We start from the raw sequence: 26,346 nt of genomic DNA on the forward strand, positions 1-26,346 counted from the left end.
GTAAGGGGGACTGTGTTGGGAACACTGATGTAAGGGGTAACTCTGTTGGGGACAGTGATGTAAGGGGGGACTCTGTTGGGGACAGTGATGTAAGGGGGACTATGTTGAGGACAGTGATGTAAGGAGTGACTCTGTTGGGGACAGTGATGTAAGGGGGGAATCTGTTGAGGACAGTGATGTAAGGGGGGAATCTGTTGAGGACAGTGATGTAAGTGGGGGACTCTGTTGAGGACACTGATGTAAGGGGGGAATCTGTTGAGGACAGTGATGTAAGGGGGACTCTGTTGGGGACACTGATGTAAGGGGGGACTCTTTTGGGGACAGTGATGTAAGGGGGACTCTGTTGGGGACAGTGATGTAAATGGTGGACTCTGTTGGGGACAGTGATGTAAGGGGGGACTCTGTTGGGGACAGTGATGTAAGGGGGACTCTGTTGGGGACAGTGATGTAAGGGGGGACTCTGTTGGAGACAGTGATGTAAGGGGGGACTCTTTTGGGGACAGTGATGTAAGGGGGACTCTGTTGGGGACAGTGATGTAAATGGTGGACTCTGTTGGGGACAGTGATGTAAGGGGGGACTCTGTTGGGGACAGTGATGTAAGGGGGACTCTGTTGGGGACAGTGATGTAAGGGGGACTCTGTTGGAGACACTGATGTAAGGGGGGACTCTTTTGGGGACAGTGATGTAAGGGGGACTCTGTTGGGGACAGTGATGTAAATGGTGGACTCTGTTGGGGACAGTGATGTAAGGGGGGACTCTGTTGGGGACAGTGATGTAAGGGGGACTCTGTTGGGGACAGTGATGTAAGGGGGACTCTGTTGGGGACAGTGATGTAAGGGGGGACTCTGTTGGGGACAGTGATGTAAGGGGGGACTCTGTTGGGGACAGTGATGTGAGGGGGGACTCTGTTGGGGACACTGATGTAAGGGGGGGCTCTGTTGAGGACACTGATGTAAGGGGGGAATCTGTTGAGGACAGTGATGTAAGTGGGGGACTCTGTTGAGGACAGTGATGTAAGGGGGACTCTGTTGGGGACACTGATGTAAGGGGGGACTCTTTTGGGGACAGTGATGTAAGGGGGACTCTGTTGGGGACAGTGATGTAAATGGTGGACTCTGTTGGGGACAGTGATGTGAGGGGGGACTCTGTTGGGGACACTGATGTAAGGGGGACTCTGTTGGGGACACTGATGTAAGGGGGGACTCTGTTGGGGACACTGATGTAAGGGGGACTCTGTTGGGGACAGTGATGTAAGGGGGACTCTGTTGGGGACAGTGATGTAAGGGGGACTCTGTTGGGGACAGTGATGTAAGGGGGGACTCTGTTGGGGACACTGATGTAAGGGGGACTCTGTTGGGGACACTGATGTAAGGGGGGACTCTGTTGGGGACACTGATGTAAGGGGGGACTCTGTTGGGGACACTGATGTAAGGGGGACTCTGTTGGGGACACTGATGTGAGGGGGGACTCTGTTGGGGACACTGATGTAAGGAGGGACTCTGTTGGGGACACTGATGTAAGGGGGGACTCTGTTGGGGACAGTGATGTAAGGAGGACTCTTTTGGGGACAGTGATGTAAGGGGGGACTCTGTTGGGGACAGTGATGTAAGGGGGACTCTGTTGGGGACAGTGATGTAAGGGGGGACTCTGTTGGGGACAGTGATGTAAGGGGGACTCTGTTGGGGACAGTGATGTAAGGGGGGACTCTGTTGGGGACAGTGATGTAAGGGGGGACTCTGTTGGGGACACTGATGTAAGGGGGACTCTGTTGGGGACAGTGATGTAAGGGGGGACTCTGTTGGGGACAGTGATGTAAGGGGGGACTCTGTTGGGGACACTGATGTAAGGGGGACTCTGTTGGGGACACTGATGTAAGGGGGACTCTGTTGGGGACACTGATGTAAGGGGGGACTCTGTTGGGGACACTGATGTAAGGGGGACTCTGTTGGGGACAGTGATGTAAGGGGGACTCTGTTGGGGACACTGATGTGAGGGGGGACTCTGTTGGGGACAGTGATGTAAGGAGGACTCTTTTGGGGACAGTGATGTAAGGGGGGACTCTGTTGGGGACAGTGATGTAAGGGGGACTCTGTTGGGGACAGTGATGTAAGGGGGGACTCTGTTGGGGACAGTGATGTAAGGGGGACTCTGTTGGGGACAGTGATGTAAGGGGGGACTCTGTTGGGGACAGTGATGTAAGGGGGGACTCTGTTGGGGACACTGATGTAAGGGGGACTCTGTTGGGGACAGTGATGTAAGGGGGGACTCTGTTGGGGACAGTGATGTAAGGGGGGACTCTGTTGGGGACACTGATGTAAGGGGGACTCTGTTGGGGACAGTGATGTAAGGGGGACTCTGTTGGGGACAGTGATGTAAGGGGGACTCTGTTGGGGACAGTGATGTAAGGGGGGACTCTGTTGGGGACAGTGATGTAAGGGGGGACTCTGTTGGGGACAGTGATGTAAGGGGGGACTCTGTTGGGGACAGTGATGTAAGAGGAGCTGTGTCACTATGTACATTGAGGAGGGTGATCAGGATGGTCACCAATGGAAACCCTACAGCCCCCCCCCCCGGTCCATTCTTTAAGAAGCCCCCCCCATTATTTATATAGAGATGGAAATCATTTATAATATTGCAGCACCGCCCCCCCCCCCCCGGAGTTATCTCTAGAAAGGAAACATTTAAATCTATAAGATACATTGTAATCAGAGATCATCCTACTACAAAGTAACAATGTTACTATAAATATTATGACTTACAGACATATTATCATTCCACAATCCTATCTATTCAATGAACTCAAAGGTGAGATGTCTTAAGGACAGTGCAGAGGAACTACAACTCCCAGCATGCTTGGCAGCCTCTGGTTACCAGGCGGGATGATGGGGGTTGTAGTCCTCCAGTAGGATTTCCGGGCAGAGCTCTCTGTATAAGGGAGAAGCTGTGTGTGAGCATGTGACTACAGAGAACTACATTTCCCACAATGCTCTGGGCTCCACAACCCCCAGCCAATCAGCAGCCGAGAGGAACTTCCTGGATCTCAGGCTGCAGAGAGGAGCAGAGAGGCTGCAGAGTGTGGCCCCTGGGAGCCCCCAGACACAGGTCAGTGATATGTGGGGGGCTGTGTGTGATCAACAGATACATTGTATACAATCTTCATACAGACAGATACATTGTTTACATGATCTGTAGAGAGCAATACATTGTATACAATCTTCATACAGACAAATACATTGTATACAATCTCCACACAGACAGATACATTGTATACAATCTTCACACAGACAGATACATTGTATACAATCTTCACACAGACAGATACATTGTATACAATCTTCACACAGACAGATACATTGTGTACAATCTCCACACAGACAGATACATTGTGTACAATCTCCACACAGACAGATACATTGTGTACAATCTCCACACAGACAGATACATTGTATACAATCTTCACACAGACAGATACATTGTGTACAATCTCCATACACCAAAACATTATGTACAAGCTCCATGTACTCACACAGGTTGAACTGGATGGACCGGTGTCTTTATTCATCCTTACCAACTATGTATTCCATACACAGACATACATTGTATACAAGATTCCTCCATATAGATCTGTATACATTGATCACAGACACATTTAGAGATGTACACACTGGACGGTCATGTGATGACACGGATATAATGTATAGACTGGACGGTCATGTGATGATCTGGCTCTGTTCCGGTGCCCACTGTACCATGTGATGATCTGGCTCTGTGCTGGTGCCCTCCATCCTGCCATGTGATGATTTGACTTTGTGCCAGTTCCCACCATCGTACCATGTGATAATCTAGTCCTGCATCAGTGCCCACCATTGTACCAAGTGATCTGACTTTGTGCCAGTTCCTACCATCATACAGTGTGATGATCTGGTCCTGCATCAGTGCTCACAATCATACCATGCAATAATCTGACTCTGTGCTCGTGCCCATCATCGTACCATGTGATAATCTGGCTCCGTGTCAGTGCCCACCATGCCATGTAATGATCTGGGTTTGTGCCGGTGCCCACCATCGTACTATGTGATGATCTAAGCCTGCATCAGTGCTCGCCCTTGTACCATGTGGTGATTTGGCCCTACGCCAGTTCCCGCCATTGTACTATGTGGATGATTTGGTCCTGCACCAGTGCCCACTATCATACCATGTGGATGATCTAGCACTGTGCCAGTGCCCATCAGTGTACCATGTGGTGATCTGCCTCTGTGCCATTGCCCATAAAATTATGTGGAGATCTAGCTCTACACTAGTGGCCATCTCCATACCATATGGTGATCTGGCTCTGCCGGTACCAAACATTGTACCACATGGTGATCAATCTCTGTCCGGTGCCCATCATTGTACTGTGGAGATCTAGCTCAGTGCCATTGCCCACCATCGTACTATATAGATAATCTGACCTTTAAACCAGAGCCCACCATCATACCATGTGATGGTCTGGCTCTACACCAGTACCTACTTTCCTACCGTGTGTTCCTTTGTCTCCACGCCAGTGCCCACCGTTGTACCACGTGGATGATCTGTCTCTGCACCAATGCCCACCGTCATGCCATGGGGAAAATCTAGCTCTGTGCCAATGCTCACCATCATGCTGTGGAGATAATCTGACTCTTTTCCCATGCCCAGCATTGTACCATGTGGATGACCTGGCCCTGCACCAGTGTCCATCATCATGCCATGTGGTGGTCTGGCAAAACACATGGTTGGTAAGGAAAGACTGAGGGGAGCCATATGATAGATGAGATGTAATCTTCAGACAGCTCACTTGCTGGTTACATAATATGTGTCCTATATATGCTGAGCAGATCTTTGCCTCTCCTCAGTGGGTAGTGTGTTGTGTATATCTGCAGTCTGTCCTCCTCATAAGCACTTTGCCCTAGGACAGGCGGTCATGTGATCTCTATCTTGTGCTCTTCACATACAGAGATGTTTGTGTCCTCTGTACATTATCGGCTCCTCTCCGCTCTCTGATGGATTTCATTCCTTGCTAATTATTCCTGGAACAGATGTAAGTAACGTTTCTGTCCTGATGTCCCCGGCTCAGGTGACTGTCTGTGGTTTGGGTTGGCGTAATCCGAGGTTTGGGTCAGCGTGATCTGGGGTTTGGGTCGATGTGCGATTTGTGGCTTGGGTCGGTGTGAGTTGTGACTCGGTTCGCTGTGAGAGTTGTGGCTCGGTTCGCTGTGAGAGTTGTGGCTCGGTTCGCTGTGAGAGTTGTGGCTCGGTTCGCTGTGAGAGTTGTGGCTCGGTTCGCTGTGAGAGTTGTGGCTCGGTTCGCTGTGAGAGTTGTGGCTCGGGTCGCTGTGAGTTGTGGCTCGGCGCGAGTTGTGGCTTGGCTCCGAGTGAGTTGTGGCTGGGCTCGGCGCGAGTTGTGGCTCGGGTCGGCGCGAGTTGTGGCTCGGCTCGGCGCGAGTTGTGGCTGGGCTCGGCGCGAGTTGTGGCTGGGCTCGGCGCGAGTTGTGGCTGGGCTCGGCGCGAGTTGTGGCTGGGCTCGGCGCGAGTTGTGGCTGGGCTCGGCGCGAGTTGTGGCTGGGCTCGGCGCGAGTTGTGGCTGGGCTCGGCGCGAGTTGTGGCTGGGCTCGGCGCGAGTTGTGGCTGGGCTCGGCGCGAGTTGTGGCTCGGGTCGGCGCGAGTTGTGGCTGGGCACGGCGCGAGTTGTGGCTGGGCACGGCGCGAGTTGTGGCTGGGCTCGGCGCGAGTTGTGGCTGGGCTCGGCGCGAGTTGTGGCTGGGCTCGGCGCGAGTTGTGGCTGGGCTCGGCGCGAGTTGTGGCTCGGGTCGGCGCGAGTTGTGGCTGGGCTCGGCGCGAGTTGTGGCTGGGCTCGGCGGATACAATTTATAGACTGGAGGGTCATGTGATGACACGGATACAGTGTATAGACTGGACGGTCATGTGATGACACAGATAGAATGTATAGACTGGACGGTCATGTGATGACACGGATAGAATGTATAGACTGGACGGTCATGTGATGACACGGATAGAATGTATAGACTGGACGGTCATGTGATGACACGGATAGAATGTATAGACTGGACGGTCATGTGATGACACGTATAGATTGGACGGTCATGTGATGACATGGATACAATGTATAGATTGGACGGTCATGTGTTCATATTGGAAGTCAGCTCTTTCCTATGTTCTGCTTTTTCTAGGAGAAGTAAAATCAGTGCTGTCCTGCGGGCTCTTCTCCGGGACCCAATCACAGCGCTGTGTTATGTAATGTTTATCATGTTGTTGGTTTTTGTGCTTTGCACTGAGGAAGTCACGTCTATCATTACGTTGCTTAGAGGTTCTTTCACGATGACTGGAACCACCTCACACACATAGTAACATGCATTGCAGCAATGTGTGCATTAACCTGTGTTATCTCAGTACTATGGTGTGATCGGGTCATAGTGGTAGGAGCAGCTCATACTGGTGTCATCTGTGTAGTATCCGGGCCATGTAGAGCTAAGCCATGTGATGATCTGGCTCTGTGCCGGTGCCCACTGTACCATGTGATGATCTGGTTCTGTGCCGGTGCCCACTGTACCATGTGATGATCTGGTTCTGTGCCGGTGCCCACTGTACCATGTGGGCTGGGCTCGGCGCGAGTTGCGGCTGGGCTCGGCGCGAGTTGCGGCTGGGCTCGGCGCGAGTTGCGGCTGGGCTCGGCGCGAGTTGCGGCTGGGCTCGGCGCGAGTTGCGGCTGGGCTCGGCGTGAGTTGCGGCTGGGCTCGGCGTGAGTTGCGGCTGGGGTCGGTTTGATCCGAGATTTGAGTCAGTGTGATCCGTGGTTTGGGCTGGCGTAATCTTTTTGGTTTGGATCCTTTTTTGCACCTGTGATCCACTGATTGTGGTACAATGCTTTGCAGGATCGAATGCAAAAAAAGAAAAAATTGCAATTTAAAAAAAATAAATCAATATGGTTGTATTTATTGATTGAAGAAGGTGGACTATATCTTTAGGTAAGCACCTATTGTCCTAAGCTCATTGAAATGTAATTAATGTGAGTCTTCAGTGCTATATCCCTGGTTCACACTTGTGAAAGTAGCACCTTCCATGTAACTTCCATGCGACATTGCTGATAAGCATTCCAGTGCGACTTTGAAGAAGCAGTGGCTTCGTTTTTAACCCTCACCTCTCCTCCCTGGTCATTCTTGCTGCCTAAAAATTTCCTCCCAAGCACATTCCACTCAGACCCGAGCGTAGCGAAAACGCGTGTTCCGCTTACGAGTTTCTGCCCGTTTTTCACGTGCGTCGCACAGAGGGCAGCCCCCTTGCATTTGAATGTGCTGCCCTACGAGCAATAAATGCCCCAGTTGTGAAATATCACATGCAGTGGGGCGGCCGGTGGTATATTTTCTTGGGGGGGTTGGCGATGGCAAGCAGTGCACAGACAGCGCTTCCCTCCGGGCGAAGGGCAGCCGGCTTCCCCTTCCTCCTCGACATCCTGGCGGTCTCCTCGCTGTGTGTCTCCTCCCTCTTCCTCCCTTGGCCAATAGGGTAGCGTCTCCTTTCGGCCAATCGGAAAATGGTTGTACCCCAAGCCCACCCTTTTTTGAAGCCTGTTAGAGCCTCTGACTCTATTCACGTGCTTAAAAAAAAAAAAAACAACCACCCTGCATTGGAATCCATGCGTCTGGCGCCCTGTATGTAGATGCATGGATGGGGGGGGGCGGCGCCCCTGCTCACTTTTGCAAATGCACAAATCGGACTACAATCTACACGGTAATTGAAGTGTGACGCACATTGCTGCGAGTTTTCTAAAAAATGCACGGCAAAGTGTGTTTTCTTGCAGGTTGCTGTGCGCAGATAAGAATGCAGTCTAAGTGGCTTATATTGCATCGCAGTTTTGAAATGCACGGCAAAGTGTGCTTGCTGCCTTCAGTTTGGAAATGCGCAGATGAGAACGTAGCATTAAATGGTAATGCAAGCTTGAGGCTCATTTCCGCACGTTTTTGAAAACGCACAGCAAATTGCGTTTTCTGCTCTAGTTGCTGCGCTCTTGGAAACGCGCTGGTGCGAATGCAACCTAAATGCTAACACAAGCGTGACTCTCACGCGTTTCATCGCATTTTTCGAAACCGCACAGCAAAGAGTGCGTTTTCTGCGCAAATTTTTGCATGTTCTGAAACATGCAGATGCGAATGCAACGCAAGCGTGACGTGCGGTTTCCACACTTTTTGAAACGCGAAGCACAGCAGCGCACGCCTTGAGTCGCGCTTTTGGAAACGTGCAGGTGCATGCTTTTCAAAAAATGTGTGGCAACGCGCTTACGCTGCCATTTAGGCTGCATTTCCATCTGTGCTTGTCAGAATGTGGGGAACCCCGCCCAAAAAAAAAAAGGCAGCTTGCAATTTAGGTCGCGCATTTTCTGTGCAGGCGGCCTCGCGTTTGGAAACGCATAACTTTTTTTTTTTTTTTTTTTTTTTTATGCCTGCTTGCCACGTGTTTCCGAAACTTGTGGCAAAGCCGCATGTTTGAAAATATGCAGATGTGAATGCAAACTAATTGCTAATGACGCCCCATCACGTGGGCTCCCATCACACATAAATGGAAGGATAGAACACCTGGACAGGTATCCCTATCTTAGTCATGTGCAAGATGACACATATATAATGTATAGACTAGACGGTCATGTGATGACACGTATATAATGTATAGACTGGACGGTCATGTGATGACACGGATACAATGTATAGACTGGCGGTCATGTGATGACACGGATACAATGTATAGACTGGACGGTCATATGATGACACGTACATAATTATAGACTGGACGGTCATGTGATGACACGTATATAATGTATAGACTGGACGGTCATGTGATGACACGTATATAATGTATAGACTGGACGGTCATGTGATGACACGGATACAATGTATAGACTGGAGGGTCATGTGATGACACGGATACAATGTATAGACTGGACGGTCATTTGATGACACGTATATAATGTATAGACTGGACGGTCATGTGATGACAAGGATACAATGTATAGACTGGAGGGTCATGTGATGACACGGATACAATGTATAGACTGGACGGTCATGTGATGACACAGATACAATGTATAGACTGGAGGGTTATGTGATGACACGGATACAATGTATAGACTGGAGGGTCATGTGATGACACGGATACAATGTATAGACTGGAGGGTCATGTGATGACACGGATACAATGTATAGACTGGAGGGTCATGTGATGACACGGATACAATGTATAGACTGGACGGTCATGTGATGACACAGATACAATGTATAGACTGGAGGGTCATGTGATGACACGGATACAATGTATAGACTGGAGGGTCATGTGATGACACGGATACAATGTATAGACTGGAGGGTCATGTGATGACACAGATACAGTGTGTAGACTGGACGGTCATGTGATGAAACGGATATAATGTATAGACTGGACGGTCATGTGATGACACGTATATAATTATAGACTGGACGGTCATGTGATGACATGTATATAATTATAGACTGGACGGTCATGTGATGACACGTATATAATGTATAGACTGGATGGTCATGTGATGACACGGATATAATGTATAGACTGGACGGTCATGTGATGACACGTATATAATTATAGACTGGACGGTCATGTGATGACACGTATATAATGTATAGACTGGACGGTCATGTGATGACACGTATATAATGTATAGACTGGACGGTCATGTGATGACACGTATATAATGTATAGACTGGATGGTCATGTGATGACACGTATATAATTATAGACTGGACGGTCATGTGATGACATGTATATAATTATAGACTGGACGGTCATGTGATGACACGGATACAATGTATAGACTGGACGGTCATGTGATGACACGTATACAATGTATAGACTGGACGGTCATGTGATGACACGTATACAATGTATAGACTGGACGGTCATGTGATGACACGTATATAATGTATAGACTGGACGGTCATGTGATGACACGGATAGAATGTATAGACTGGACGGTCATGTGATGACACGGATAGAATGTATAGACTGGACGGTCATGTGATGACACGTATAGAATGTATAGACTGGACTGTCATGTGATGACACGGATACAATGTATAGATTGGACTGTCATGTGTTCATATTGGAAGTCAGCTCTTTCCCATGTTCTGCTTTTTCTAGGAGAAGTAAAACCAGTGCTGTCCTGCGGGCTCTTCTCCGGGACCCAATCACAGCGCTGTGTTATGTAATGTTTATCATGTTGTTGGTTTTTGTGCTTTGCACTGAGGAAGTCACGTCTATCATTACGTTGCTTAGAGGTTCTTTCACGATGACTGGAACCACCTCACACACATAGTAACATGCATTGCAGCAATGTGTGCATTAACCTGTGTTATCTCAGTACTATGGTGTGATCAGGTCATAGTGGTAGGAGCAGCTCATACTGGTGTCATCTGTGTAGTATCAGGGCCATGTAGAGCTAAGCCATGTGATGATCTGGCTCTGTGCCGGTGCCCACTGTACCATGTGATGATCTGGCTCTGTGCCAGTGCCCACTGTACCATGTGATGATCTGGCTCTGTGCCGGTGCCCACTGTACCATGTGATGATCTGGCTCTGTGCCAGTGCCCACTGTACCATGTGATGATCTGGCTCTGTGCCGGTGCCCACTGTACCATGTGATGATCTGGCTCTGTGCCGGTGCCCACTGTACCATGTGATGATCTGGCTCTGTGCCGGTGCCCACTGTACCATGTGATGATCTGGCTCTGTGCCGGTGCCCACTGTACCATGTGATGATCTGGCTCTGTGCCGGTGCCCACTGTACCATGTGATGATCTGGCTCTGTGCCAGTGCCCACTGTACCATGTGATGATCTGGCTCTGTGCTGGTGCCCTCCATTGTACCATGTGATGACCTGGCTCTGTGCTGGTGCCCTCCATTGTACCATGTGATGATCTGGCTCTGTGCCGGTGCCCTCCATTGTATCATGTGATGATCTGGCTCTGTGCCAGTGCCCACCATTGTACGATGTGACGATCTGGCTTTGTGCCAGTGCCCACTGTACAATGTGATTAACTGGCTCTGTGCTGGTGCCCTCCATCATACCATGTGATGATCTGGCTTTGTTCCAGCGCCCACCATCCTGCCATGTGATGGTCTGGCTCTGTGCCAGTGCCCACTGTGCCATGTTATGGTCTGGCTCTGTGCCAGTTCCCACTGTGCCATGTGATGATCTGGCTGTGTGCCAGTGTCTACCATCATACCATGTGATGATTTGGCTTTGTGCCAGTGCCCACCATCGTACCATGTGATGATCTGGCTTTGTGCCAGTGCCCACTGTACCATGTGATGCTCTGTGCTGGTGCCCTCCATCATACCATGTGATGATCTGGCTTTGTTCCGGTGCCCACCATCCTGCCATGTGATGGTCTGGCTCTGTGCAGGTGTCTACCATCATACCATGTGATGATTTGGCTTTGTGCCAGTGCCCACCATCGTGCCATGTGATGATTTGGCTCTGTGCCAGTTCCCACCATCGTACCATGTGATAATCTAGTCCTGCATCAGTGCCCACCATTGTACCATGTGATCTGACTTTGTGCCAGTTCCTACCATCATACAGTGTGATGATCTGGTCCTGCATCAGTGCTCACAATCATACCATGCAATAATCTGACTCTGTGCTGGTGCCCATCATCGTACCATGTGATGATCTCACTCCGTGCCAGTGCCCACCGTGCCATGTGATGATCTGGGTTTGTGCCGGTGCCCACCATCGTACTATGTGATGATCTAAGCCTGCATCAGTGCTCGCTCTTGTACCATGTGGTGATCTGGCCCTACGCCAGTTCCCGCCATTGTACTATGTGGATGATCTGGTCCTGCACCAGTGCCCACTATCATACCATGTGGATGATCTAGCACTGTGCCAGTGCCCATCAGTGTACCATGTGGTGATCTGACTCTGTGCCATTGCCCATAAAATTATGTGGAGATCTAGCTCTACACTAGTGGCCATCTCCATACCATATGGTGATCTGACTCTGCCGGTGCCCAACATTGTACCACATGGTGATCAATCTCTGCCCGGTGCCCACCATTCTACTGTGGAGATCTAGCTCAGTGCCATTGCCCACCATCGTACTATATAGATAATCTGACCTTTAAACCAGAGACCACCATCATACCATGTGATGGTCTGGCTCTACAGCAGTGCCTACTTTCCTACCGTGTGTTCCTTTGTCTCCACGCCAGTGCCCACCATTGTACCACGTGGATGATCTGGCTCTGCACCAATGCCCACCGTCATGCCATGGGGATAATCTAGCTCTGTGCCAATGCCCACCATGATGCCGTGGGAATAATCTAACTATGTGCCAATGCCCACCATCATGCTGTGGAGATAATCTGACTCCTTTCCCATGCCCAGCATTGTACCATGTGGATGACCTGGCCCTGCACCAGTGTCCATCATCATGCCATGTGGTGGTCTGGCAAAACACATGGTTGGTAAAGAAAGACTGAGGGGAGCCATATGATAGATGAGATGTAATCTTCAGACAGCTCACTTGGTGGTTACATAATATGTGTCCTATATATGCTGAGCAGATCTTTGCCTCTCCTCGGTGGGTAGTGTGTTGTGTATATCTGCAGTCTGTCCTCCTCCCCCCTGGATGTCTCCGGTGATAAGGACTTTGCCCTAGGACAGGCGGTCATGTGATCTCTATCTTGTGCTCTTCACATACAGAGATGTTTGTGTCCTCTGTACATTATCGGCTCCTCTCCGCTCTCTGATGGATTTCATTCCTTGCTAATTATTCCTGGAACAGATGTAAGTAACATTTCTGTCCTGATGTCCCCGGCTCAGGTGACTGTCTGTGGTTTGGGTTGGCATAATCCAAGGTTTGGGTCAGCGTGGTCTGGGGTTTGGGTCGATGTGCGATTTGTGGCTTGGGTCGGTGTGAGTTGTGTCTCGGGTCGGTGTGAGTTGTGTCTCGGGTCGGTGTGAGTTGTGTCTCGGGTCGGTGCGAGTTGTGTCTCGGGTCGGTGCGAGTTGTGTCTCGGGTCGGTGCGAGTTGTGTCTCGGGTCGGTGCGAGTTGTGTCTCGGGTCGGTGCGAGTTGTGTCTCGGGTCGGTGCGAGTTGTGTCTCGGGTCGGTGCGAGTTGTGTCTCGGGTCGGTGCGAGTTGTGTCTCGGGTCGGTGCGAGTTGTGTCTCGGGTCGGTGCGAGTTGTGTCTCGGGTCGGTGCGAGTTGTGTCTCGGGTCGCTGTGAGTTGTGTCTCGGGTCGCTGTGAGTTGTGTCTCGGGTCGCTGTGAGTTGTCTCGGGTCACTGTGAGTTGTTGGGTCGGTGCGAGTTGTGGCTCGGGTCGCTGTGAGTTGTGGCTCGGGTCGCTGTGAGTTGTGGCTCGGGTCGCTGTGAGTTGTGGCTCGGGTCGCTGTGAGTTGTGGCTCGGGTCGGCGCGAGTTGTGGCTGGGGTCGGCGTGAGTTGTGGCTCGGGTCGGTTTGATCTGAGATTTGAGTCAGTGTGATCCGTGGTTTGGGTTGGCGTAATCTTTTTGGTTTGGATTTTTGCACCTGTGATCCACTGATTGTGGTACAATGCTTTGTGGGATTGAATGTAAAAAAAAGAAAAAAATTGAAACTTTAAAAAAATAAATCAATATGGTTGTATTTATTGATTGAAGAAGGTGGACTATATCTTTAGGTAAGCACCTATTGTCCTCAGCTCATTGAAATGTAATTTAATGTGAGTCTTCAGTGCTTTATCCCTGGTTCACACTTGTGAAAGTAGCACCTTCCCTGCGACTTCCATGCGACATTGCTGATAAGCATTCCTGTGTGACTTTGAAGGAGCAGTGGTTTCGTTTTTAATCCTCACCTCTCCTCCCTGGTCATTCTTGCTGCCTAAAAACGCACGGCAAAGTGTGTTTTCTTGCAGGTTGCCGTGCGTTCATAAATGCGCAGATAAGAATGCTGTCTAAGTGGCTCACATTGCAGCGCAGTTTTGAAATGCACGGCAAAGTGTGCGTTTTTCTGTGCTTGGTGCCATCAGTTTGGAAATGCGCAGATGAGAACGCAGCCTTAGATGGTAATGCAAGCTTGAGGCTCATTTTCGCACGTTTTTGAAAACGCACAGCAAATCGCGTTTTCTGCTCTACTTGCTGCGCTCTCGGAAACGCGCAGGTGCGAATGCAGCCTAAATGCTAACACAAGTGTGACTCTCGCGCGTTCCATCGCATTTTTCGAAACCGCACAGCAATAAGTGTGTTTTCTTTGGGAGTTGTCGCATTTGTTCTGAAACGTGCAGATGCGAACACAACGCAAGCGTGACGTGCAGTTTCCACTCTTTTTGAAAAGCGAAGCACAGCAGCGCACGAGTTGCGAGTCGCGCTTATGGAAACGCCTCAGATGCGAACACATGCTTTTCAAAAAATGCGTGGCAACGCACGCATCGCGCTTACGCTGCCATTTAGAGTGCATTCCTGAATGTGGGGAAACATGCACAAAAAAACCTCGCAGCTTGCAATTTAGGTCGCGCATTTTCTGTGCAGACGGCCACGCGTTTGGAAACGCATACCTTTTTTTTTTAATGCCCGCTTGCCGCCTGTTTCCAAAACTTGTGGCAAATCCGCGCGTTTGAAAGTACGCAGATGTGAATGCAAGCTAATTGCTAATGACGCCCCATCACACGTAAATGGAAGGATAGAACACCTGGACAGGTATCCCTATCCTAGTCATGTGACTGCCATTTTCTAAACTGATTGGCCTCTGCAGAAAGTAACTGTCACTTTTTCTGAAAAGTAATCTCCTCCTCCGGATGTCTTTTATGTGTGGAATCCATCCTGATGTATCTCCAATAGAAAGTTCTGAGCGTGCTCAGTCTCTGCACGGTGACACCGAGCTCTCTGTATCCGAGGAGACTCCGAGGGTGAGAGCACCCCCCTCCCCTCCCCCGTGTCAGTATTAATAGTCTGTCCCTGGCACATTGTCGGAGCGCCGAGAATCAGATGACTTTCCTGGCAGACATGCCCAACGTTTTCCTGGGAACTCTGTGATCGCCACCCTCCCTCTTCTACAGAGGTTACCTCTGAGCCGGCAGAGTCGGCCTGATTTTACTGTAAGTTGATTTTACCGACACGCTAAATGTGATTATCATTCCGTTATTCTGTATCAAAGCTTCATTGTATTCACCATTTGTTCTGCTCATCTGCTGACAGCCGGGTTTAAAGGGTGACTATACCCCAAGGACAATATATAGGACCTTAACGCTGAACTCGGAGATCAGTAAATATCATCCAAATCCATCGGTCGCGTGTCTTCTTCTGGAATCTCGCTGATCTTTGTGTATTTCTTCCACATCTAAAGTTTTGTTCAAGGAACCCCCAAGGTGGGCCGACGCTGCGCTAGAGGATCGAAGATATTGAAATGTGAACTATGACCAGCTGCCAGCACTAAAAAGTCTAATACAAAACGTGATGACGTCACCGTCGTAGGCTCCACCCACAGTTTTACTGCCTTTTAATATGTCATATACAGGGGCGGACTGACAACTCATGGGGCCACCGGGCAATAGGAGAAGATTATGGGGCCCCCGGGCAATAGGAGAAGATTATGGGGCCCCCGGGCAATAGAAGATTATGGGGCCCCCGGGCAATAGAAGATTATGGGGCCCCCGGGCAATAGGAGATTATGGGGCCACCGGGAAATAGGAGAAGAATATGGGGCCCCAGGCAATAGGAGATTATGGGGCCCCCGGGCAATAGGAGATTATGGGGCCCCCGGGCAATAGGAGAAGATTATGGGGCCCCCGGGCAATAGGAGAAGATTATTGGGCCCACGGGCAATAGGAGAAGATTATGGGGGCCCACGGGCAATAGGAGAAGATTATGGGGCCCCCGGGCAATAGGAGAAGATTATGGGGCCCCCATGCAATAGGAGAAGATTATGGGGCCCCCATGCAATAGGAGAAGATTATGGGGCCCCTGGGCAATAGGAGATTATGGGGCCCCCAGGCAATAGGAGATTATGGGGCCCCTGTGCAATAGGAGATTATGGGGCCCCCAGGCAATAGGAGATTATGGGGCCCCCAGGCAATAGGAGATTATGCGGCCCCCAGGCAATAGATTATGGGGCCACACAGTATACACAAGCACACACATACAGTATACACACACAGACACACAATATACACACACAGAATACACATACTCACCCTGAAAAGGTACTGGAGAGGTGGGACAGCTATAATCTTGGGATTTTTAAAAAAACACAGATTTTTACATACTGTCCCGGGTTTTATTGAGGCTGGCAACCCTGATGGGGCCCCTTAGTGGCATGGGGCATTTGGGCAGTGCCCGAGTGCCCGGATGGTCAGTCCGCCCCTAGTCATTTATCTCATAAGTGTAACCCACTTATTTCATTAAACTGCATTTTTAAACATACTGACATCGGTCTAGCTGCGGTTCCAAAACATCTTTTAATGGTCTTGGGGAGAGTGATTTCCCTGTGCTGGGTGAGACTGCTTTTCAGGAGTCACGGATGGCTGGTAAGCAGGCTACTTACTCACTTAGGTGTGGGGCTGGACGCACATTTATTTAAAGATTCTTCACGATTTTTTTATAATTTGCCACCGACACATGGATGGATGTTTGGTTTCCTTATATATATGGATTGATTTTTGCACTGGGACTTTGCTTTAGTCTTTATTTTTCACTTGCCAATTTGAAAAATAATTTTTTGCACTGGGACTCTGCCTTAGTTCTCTCTTTTTACAAATTTTTTTTCACTTGCAAATTTTTGAAAATAGTTTTTCTTGTTGTTTGTTTAGTGCTGCACTCATATTTTATGCATATTCCTGTAATAAAGACCACTTGCTGCTACTCTCTCTCCTTGTGCAGGGAGGCTGGCCTTGTCTCTGCTCCCTTCCTGTAGATTTCTGCAGTGGGTGGAGTTTGCTGGGCCCCTCCCTTTTTTGTGCGTGGTGACTGGTCTTGTCCCTGCCCCTTCCTGTAGTTTTTTTGTAGTGGGTGGAGTCCGTCTTTCTTTGTGCATGGTGACTGGTCTTGTCCCTGCCCCCTTCCTGTAGTCTTCTGCAGTGGGTGGTGGAGTCTGCTGGGCCCCTCCCTTTTTTGTGCATGGTGACTGGTCTTGTCCCTGCCCCTTCCTGTAGTTTTTTTGTAGTGGGTGGAGTCCGTCTTTCTTTGTGCATGGTGACTGGTCTTGTCCCTGCCCCCTTCCTGTAGTCTTCTGCAGTGGGTGGTGGAGTCTGCTGGGCCCCTCCTTTTTTGTGCATGGTGACTGGTCTTGTCTCCGCCCCTTCCTGTAGTTTTTTGCAGTTGGTGGAGCCTGTTGGGCCACTCCCACAGCTTTGCTTTCTCTCCTTATGCAGGGTGGTGACTGGTCTTGACCCTGCCCCCTCCTATAATTTTTTACAGTGGGTGGAGCCTATTGGGCTCCTCCCACAGCTATGCTTTCTCTCCTTGTGCAGGGTGACTGGTCTTGTCTCCACCCCCTCATGTAGTTTTCTGTAGTAGGTGGAGCCTGCTGGGTCCCTCCCACAGCTCTGCTCTCTCTCTCATTGTGCAAGGTGACTGTTCTTGTCTCCGCCCCTCCTGTAGTTTTCTGTAGTAGGTGGGGTCAGGTCCCTTCCACAGCTCTGTTCTCTCTCTCCTTGTGCAAGGTGACTGGTTTTGGCTCCACCCTCTCCTGTAGTTTTCTGCAGTGGGTGGAGCCTGTTGGACCACTCCCACAGCTTTGCTTTCTCTCCTTGTGCAGGGTCATTTGTCTCCACCCCTCCTATAGTTTTCTGCAGTAGGTGGAGCCTGGTGGGCTCCTCCTACAGCTCTGCTTTCTCTTCTGGGGCCCTCCCACAGCTCTGCTCTCTCTTGTCGTGCAAGGTGACTATTCTTGTCTCCACCCCCTCCTATAGTTTCTTGTAGAGGGTGGAGCCTGATGGGCCCCTCCCATAGTTCTGCTCTCTGCAGAGGCTATGCACAGCACAGTGATGTCGCTGCTGCTTTTACAAGGTAGTATCTGGGTTTGCAAAGACCTTTTAAGGGCACAAAGTGGATATTTATGCTCTGTGGCTACTGATGAATAGATTTAAATAGATTTTTGCGCCCGGAGTTTAGCTTTAAATTTTAGCGACTGCATTTGTTTTCTTTTTTTTTTTTTTTTTTTGTTATATTTTCTGGAAGTACAGAAATGTCGACCTTTTGAAACTTGTTAATTCTCTGCTTTCCTGGTTCTCTTTTGTAACACTGCATAACACCTGCCCAACTGTGGTATAGAGGAGGAGAGATGTTCTCTAGTCCTGCGCCTGTTTGACAGAGCTACTCCACCATGGATTTGCCCAGCACAGTCCCACATCTTGGCCTTAGTTCTGTCAGTTCTGTGTTCCGGGGACATGTCCGGGGATCACAGCATCAACTGTATTTGAGTCACGGCACATGTGCAAAGAAACACCTTCATTGCTGGGATCAGGGCTGCAAGTGGGAGGTCCTTGCATATGTAGAGGGGAAATCTGGGCCAAACTGTCAGAAACCATGAAATCAGGCTGAGACAGAAGTACAGTTAAATCACACTTGTTTAATAATAAAAGTAAAAAGAACAAACATAGCCAAAGTTCAGTAACCGGAACGGATAGTCAGCCAAGCCAGAAGTTAGGGATCAATGTAGTGGAACAGCAAGCAGGATCTGGAGCCAGAAGGGATGTCAGCAAAGCCAGTCTTTAAACAGGAACCCAGGAGATAGTTTCTTGTGATGTTACCAAGGCGAAGGCAGAGATCATCTGGACTGGACGGCTTATGTAGGCAGGATTATCAACAGCTGAGTAACTGTGGAGAGAGATGGGAGCTGGCAATTAGCTGACAGCTGAGCGGCCAGCTCAGAGAAGGAAGGGCTGAGCCTAGCCCTGACACAAACCAACCCGTACAGTGGGTGTGCACACCCACCCTCATTGTGGTCAGATAAAATTAACAGTGACCTGGGATCCAAAATCATAATGTTGGTGTATTTATGAGTATTCCCAATGCGTTTTGTCATAGTAGACATCACCACTCCCCCTAATGACGTCCACTACGACGAAACACGCAACTTTATTACCCTATGCGAGTTGTCTCTTCCTCATTGTGTTCTCTTACCTATGAGCCTGTGAGCATTTCCCAGGATGTTAGCATGCCGGCATATCATAGGAACCGGGATTATTTAACCCTTTTTAAGCACAGTTTGACCATGTATTATATGGTGGTCACATGAGTCTGGTTAGAGCCTCTGCTACTCGCTTAGTGGAGCACTGGTTCTTATCTTCACTCATAAATAGTCACTTGGAAGAACTGGATCGCTTGGTACTTTTTCTTTGATCTGCATTACTATAAAGAGTGGAATATCAGAATATTACATGGGCACAATAAGTTGGTGATATAAGTTTTATTGGACTTTGATGTTTATTAACCACTTCAATACCGGGCACTTCCTGCCCAGGCCAATTTTCAGTGCTGTCACACTTTGAATGACAATTGCGCGGCCATGCCACACTGTACCCATATGTCCTTTTTATAAAATTTTGTTCACACAAATAGAGCTTTCTTTTGGTGGTATTTAATCGCCCCTGGGTTTTTTTATTTTTTGCTAAATAAACAAAGAAAAACCCGAAAATTTTGAAAAAAAAGTGTTTTGCTTAGTTTCTGTTACAACATTTTGCCAATAATCTTTCTTCATCAATTTACTCCAAAATGTATTCTGCTGCAATTCTTTTGTGTAAATAACCCAAATCATTGTATAATATTTAGTCTGTAAGAAAGTTATAGAGTTCACAAACTATGGGATATACAGTATATCTGAAAATGGGTTAATCCTGATGGCCGATCTCATTTCTTGAGGCCCCAAAAATGCCAGGACGGTACAAATATCTCCCAAATGACCCCTTTTTGGAAAGTAGACAGTCCAAAGTATTTAGTAGGAGGCATGGCGAGTTTTTTTTTTTTTTGTCACAATTTTTGGGAAAATTAAGAAATAAAAAAAGTTTTTTTTCAATGTTTTACATAGTGCAGTGCATCGTCATCAGTGGTGTCGCAGTATGTAAAAAAAAAAAAAAAAAAAAGTAATAATTTTTTTTTTCTTTTTTTCTTTTTTTTTCTTCATTTTTTTTTTTTTTCTTTTACATACAGTGACCAGAGCAATACGGTGTTGCTGTAGTAGCACTGTACTTTTTTTTACACACTGATTGCTTATAACTGTGAACGGTAAGCAACCGTTTTTTTTCTGAATGAAAACTTCTCATTCAGTGTTTACTATTGTGATTAGCTGTGATTGGCCACAGCTAATCACATGGTACAGGTGGGCTGTGATTGGCCCTATCTGTACCATGTGATCACTGTGACCAATCACAGAGCTCATCACTATAATACACAATCCAAAGCCATTTGTTGTGTACAATTATCATATGATCTGCTGTGATTGGCCACAGGGATCGCATGGTACTGGCAGCGGACCAGCACAATGATCTGCCATCGGCCATTTACGGTGGACACATAGCGAGTGACAGATCGCGCCGGAGCTCCCGCCTCTTACAATAGGCCGGGCGGGAAGGGGTTAATCACACTTATCTTCCTATGATGATTATGCGTGCATTGATGATTGTATATGTGTAATGTATCATATTCTATGTGTTCTTTAAATGAACCTTTTCTTTGTATAAATATAAATATAAGTGTTGTTTGCTCTTCTATTCAGCTTGTGTTTGAACTTGCCATGAAGTGATTATGAGGCAGCTGGCGCTCTTCCTGTGTAACGGAGTACCATATGGCGGCCTCCACCTCCGCTACGGTCGTCATACTGACAATCTACATTTCATCTGCAGCCTTTGTCCTCCAATCACGGTCAAAGATCCTGGCAGGAAATTCATACAATGGTCTCCTAATTGGACTGTGACTGGGTGAACCGTCATACTGGCCCAAAAAATTTGGACTCTTGTCCAGCTAGTTATAAGAAAAATATTAGCAAAAAACAGTGATTAAAATAAAAATATTTATTATGCTAGGTTTAAAAAGTGTAAAAAAAAAAAACAAAACAAAAAAAACATGCATATAAACATACATTAAAATTTTAGTCTATAGTCAAATGGACAAAACCACAATATGTAACATAAGCATACTAATGCATATACACCCCAACGTGTTTCAATTCTTGATACTTATCGTATCAGTATCAGTATATTTCTGGAGGAGAGGAGCCCATTCATCCTAAAACACGAAATGCTCCAAACTGTTGGAGCACAAAGGACACCAGTGGAGTTTCCCACTAAAAGTATAACAAAACCTCCAAGTTCAAGTAGATGGATATCTTGGGGCTTGGTTTATATTATACAACATTGGTGATATCCATCTACTTGGACTTAAAGGTTTTTGTTATACTTTTAGTGGGAAACTCCATTGGTGTCCTTTTTTGTAGATGGATATCTTGGGGCTTGGTTTATATTATCCAACATTGGTGATAGCCATCTACTTGGACTTGGAGGTCTTTGTTATACTTTTAGTGGGAAACTCCATTGGTGTCCTTTTGTAGATGGATATCTTGGGGCTTATTTTATATTATCCAACATTGGTGATATCCATCTACTTGGACTTGGAGGTCTTTGTTATACTTTTAGTGGGAAACTCCATTGGTGTCCTTTTTGTAGATGGGTTTATGTTATCCAACATTGGTGATAGCCATCTACTTGGAGGTTTTTGTTATACTTTTAGTGGGGAACTCCATTTGTGTCCTTTGTAGATGGATATCTTGGGGCTTGGTTTATATTATCCAACATTGGTGATAGCCATCTACTTGGATTTGGAGGTCTTTGTTATACTTTTAGTGGGAAACTCCATTGGTGTCCTTTTGTAGATGGATATCTTGGGGCTTATTTTATATTATCCAACATTGGTGATATCCATCTACTTGGACTTGGAGGTCTTTGTTATACTTTTAGTGGGAAACTCCATTGGTGTCCTTTTTGTAGATGGGTTTATGTTATCCAACATTGGTGATAGCCATCTACTTGGAGGTTTTTGTTATACTTTTAGTGGGGAACTCCATTTGTGTCCTTTGTAGATGGATATCTTGGGGCTTGGTATATATTATCCAACATTGGTGATATTGCATCTACTAAGGAAAACAGTGCTCCCCCATGACCCAGCAGTGGACTTTTCCTGACATCCTCATGTCCAGAGCAGGTCTGCCTCACAAGACCACTACACTGGGGGGGGGGGGATTGGGGGCAGGAGCCACAGGGACCAGTTTGGGTAGGAGGATTAGATATGTTTGTTTTCAAATCACCTAGACAAAAACGAGCAGTTGACCCGTGGATTGCCACTGCATGGGAAAACATTTTTTGCTTTAAGCACTGTGAAACCTCAGCTCTGGGGGGAAAATAAATCTCGGGCGGTCCTGCATCAAGGCTTTGGCTTTACCTGCAGTTAGAAAAATTAAGTCAGATGCTGGCTGTGCTTTCTGATGGGAATATCTGGGTTGGAAAAACAGGCTGGACAATTTTTCAAAAGTTGTTGGCCGTTAAGACTGTTTATCCTGACATATTTTGGCTGTAGATGTAGCTGTTTGTCTCATTTTCCACTATATAGCTGCTCATGGCCAACTGGAAGAACCTGGGGACCGTCTCGCCAATGTGCTCCCAATATAGTGGTTGTTAACACTTCAGTCAAAGACCATTCTATAAATTTCCATTCCATGATGGATGGAAAGAGAGGACAAAGGCTTCAGATAAAATGCAGATGGTCAGTAGGACTATCATAGTGGAGACACTATAGCTTCAGATGGTAACACTACATACTCTGTCCACAGGGGTTGATCCTTATGCAAAGCTCACACACATACAATGAAAGTGAAATTGGCTAAACCCAGCTTTTCCAAATAACTTTTTTTTTTGTTCTGTTTCTAGACATGAAGGAGCCCAAACTGAACTGAGAGTGATCTGACCATTTTCAAGGAATAGTCACCTGTGACCTTCATCCGCCATCATGTATACCTTCTTGCCCGAAAACATTATGCCAGTCAAACAGAAGGTTTCTAAGGAGCAGAAGCCTCTCATCGGTGCTGTCCTTCTGGGTATCGCCCTAGTGATCTGTGCAATAGTGTCTTGGTGCTATTACTCCATCTCTCTCCGGAAAGCTGATCGGCTGAAGACGGAGCTGCTGTATCTAAAAAAGGATGGGTTCATCATACAAAACCACCAGGGGAGGGTGGTGTTCAGAATGGCTTTTCAGTCTGGAGTTCTGGATTTAGATTCTTGCACAAAAGAGGGGGCGATATTGTCCTGTTCCAGGTCAGAAAAGGGACCCCTAAAATTCTTTGTTCAGACAGTCCACAAGGATAAAGACACTGTCATGTGTTACCGGGTGCGCTGGGAAGAGTTTGTTGCCGATACGGCAGTCCAGCACACCATGTATTGGGATGATGCCTACTGGTACGGAGGTGCTGAGATGCGTACACAAAACTGGCCAATTAAATTATCCGGATACCAAGAACCCAAACCGTTTATTACTGGTGATGTTTATACCTTTAAAGATAGCTTTGGCGGAATCTTGGAAAGCTACTGGCTGTCATCCAATGCGACGGCCATTAAAATTAACGCCTCTGTCCCTTTCCACCTTGGATGGAATAGCACAGAGAAGGTTTTCTTTTTTGAAGCAAGGTATACCAATTCCCCTTACAAACCCCCTCCAGATAAACCGCCATTCCCTGAACTCAGCTACCGAGTTTGCGTGGGGTCAGACGTGACCTCCATCCATAAGTACATGGTGAGGAGATACTTCAATAAGCCCAGTCGGATACCTTCAGAAAGTGCCTTCAAGTATCCGATATGGTCAACATGGGCGCTGTATAAAACCAACATCGATCAGGAGAAGCTGCTTAACTTTACAGAGAACATAAAGAAATACAACTTTAATTATAGTCACATAGAGATAGACGATATGTACTCCAAGTATTACGGTGATTTTGATTTTGATCCGGTGAAGTTTCCAAATGCAACGGCTATGTTTAAGAAGTTAAAGGAAGATGGGTTCAAAGTGACCCTTTGGATTCATCCTTTCATCAACTATAACTCCTCCAACTTTGGAGTTGCCATAGAGAGGGGACTGTTTGTGAAGGAGCCTACAGGTCAATTGCCCGCCATGGTTAAGTGGTGGAATGGGATTGGAGCTATACTTGATTTCACAAACCCCAGCACAAAGGAATGGTTTCAGAACAACCTCAGACAGCTGAGAACAAAGTACGGAATTTCATCATTCAAGTTTGATGCTGGGGAAACCAGCTATCTCCCAAAACAGTTCAGCACCTTTCAACCTTTGGCGGATCCCAACATATTCAGCAGGCGGTACACTGAGATGGCTGACCAGTTTTATGACCTTGCTGAGCTCAGGGTTGGTTACCAGTCTCAAAACATATCATGTTTCTTCAGGATCATCGATCGAGATTCTGTTTGGGGTTACGAGCTTGGGTTAAAGTCTCTCATACCTACTGTCCTTACCATAAGCATGCTTGGATATCCTTTCATTCTTCCAGATATGATTGGTGGAAATGTCTACGGCAATTTTTCAAAAGATATGAAAGAGCTTTATATCCGGTGGTTGGAGTTGTCTGCGTTCATGCCCTCAATGCAGTTCTCTGTGCCTCCTTGGTTCTTTGATAAGGAAGTGATTGAAATTGCCCAGAAGTTCACCAGAATCCACGAATCTCTGGTGGCCCCCCTTTTGTTAGAGCTTGCTGGGGAAGTGACCGACACTGGCGACCCCATCATACGACCCATCTGGTGGATTGCTCCAAATGACGAAAGAGCCCACAAAATTGATTCCCAGTTTCTGATTGGAGACACCTTAATGGTGGCTCCTGTTCTGGAGCCGGGAAAGCAGGAGCGCGACGTCTACCTTCCCATCGGCAAGTGGCGTAGTTACAAGGGAGAGCTCTATCAAAGGACACCCATACTTCTGACGGATTATCCTGTAGACTTGGACGAAGTGGCCTATTTCACATGGGTGTCTTAAATATAATCGGAGGTAATAGTAAAAGAAAATTCAGCATCTCACTTAGCCATAGCACCAGCATATCATTGTAAAAGCAAATGGGTATTAATGTGATATTGAAAGGCTTTCCGTCAACTAACGCTATTGGGCCATGGTTTCACTACATCTCTGTGTCTTCTAAAATTGCATTTACGGCCAGGGAAGGAAGACTCTAATCCTAGTAATATTGCAAGACTTTCCGTCAACTAACACTACTGGGCCATGGTGTCACCATATCTTTGTCTTCACAAATTCCGTTTATGGCCAGGGAAGGAAGACTCTAATCCTAGTAATATTGAAAGACTTTCCATCAACTAACACTACTGGGCCATGGTGTCACCATATCTTCGTCTTCACTAATTGTGTTTATGGCCAAGGAAAGAAAACTCTAACCATAGAAAAGGTTACAATCTCCTTCAGACATTGGAAATTAAACTACATGGAATACAAGCATTGTGCTCATTTTTTTTTTTTTAACCAGTCTGGTCTGCTGGGCACATGGATAAAGGGTTAAAGTCCAGTGTTATTTTGGTTGCCTTAGATTGATTTACGAGGACAGTAATTATGATGCACTTTATCTGTCCTGCCAAGTTCAGAAAATGCTTGATGTGAAAAAGGGAATCTATTTTTATATATACGCTGTTTTCTTTTTTCTCTTTTTTTTGTTTTGTTATTAATGCTGGTGCTCACCAGGCGCCCCTTTCCGAGGAGGTGCCGTACAGCTCTACAATAATCCATCTGCCACGCCGGCAAGATTGCTGGCCTGGGCAGCCAGGAGAACCTATAACTATACAGGAAACATTGCCTTTTGCTACGATTCATCTCCTCAAACTTGGGAATTGTAAAAATTTTCTGCTGCAATTTTTGGTTTTGCTCTCCAGTCAATCAGAGGTGTATCAGAACACTACGGAAGAGGTCATGTTTTGAATATCCGTCCCTAGTTGGTGGTAGACTATAAAGGTTGGTTGTAGCTCCAATTTGGGAAGATTATGTTGAGAGCGTTAGACTTTTCATTAGTATAGGAGATGGCTCATAATGAACATAATTGTTTCCTAAACTGACAAAGACAACTTTGTTAAGAAGAAATTGTCCTGTTGCGTATTTTTGATAATGGTCCAGATGGTAGGTTTTGCTATTTGGCTTTATTTTATCACATTGCCTGAAGACTGATATAATCAGTAAATTTGTAGACCCAGAGAGGGGAACTAAGAAATTTTCTATCCCCCCCCCCTTTGTTTTTTTATTTTAGACGTGGCCATATAAA

The 26,346-nt window shown here is 47.3% G+C and overlaps 1 protein-coding gene across 3 annotated transcripts; it reads left to right on the top strand.

Moving 5' to 3' along the window:
* Positions 1–2,998: 2,998 nt before the first annotated feature.
* Positions 2,999–26,346, top strand: MYORG (myogenesis regulating glycosidase). 3 transcript variants are annotated; one of them, XM_073611963.1, is made up of 2 exons: positions 2,999–3,103; positions 22,961–26,346. In XM_073611963.1, exon 2 carries the CDS (start codon positions 23,040–23,042, stop codon positions 25,062–25,064), a length of 2,025 nt encoding a protein of 674 aa, XP_073468064.1. In that variant the 5' UTR covers positions 2,999–3,103; positions 22,961–23,039; the 3' UTR covers positions 25,065–26,346. The 3 variants fall into 3 exon arrangements, with proteins under 3 accessions (XP_073468064.1, XP_073468065.1, XP_073468066.1); XM_073611964.1 differs by lacking the exon at positions 2,999–3,103 and adding an exon at positions 12,698–12,854; XM_073611965.1 differs by lacking the exon at positions 2,999–3,103 and adding an exon at positions 15,064–15,142.

This window comes from Aquarana catesbeiana, linkage group LG01 (assembly GCF_042186555.1).
Source record: "Aquarana catesbeiana isolate 2022-GZ linkage group LG01, ASM4218655v1, whole genome shotgun sequence".
In the NCBI taxonomy this organism is placed as follows: domain Eukaryota; kingdom Metazoa; phylum Chordata; class Amphibia; order Anura; family Ranidae; genus Aquarana; species Aquarana catesbeiana.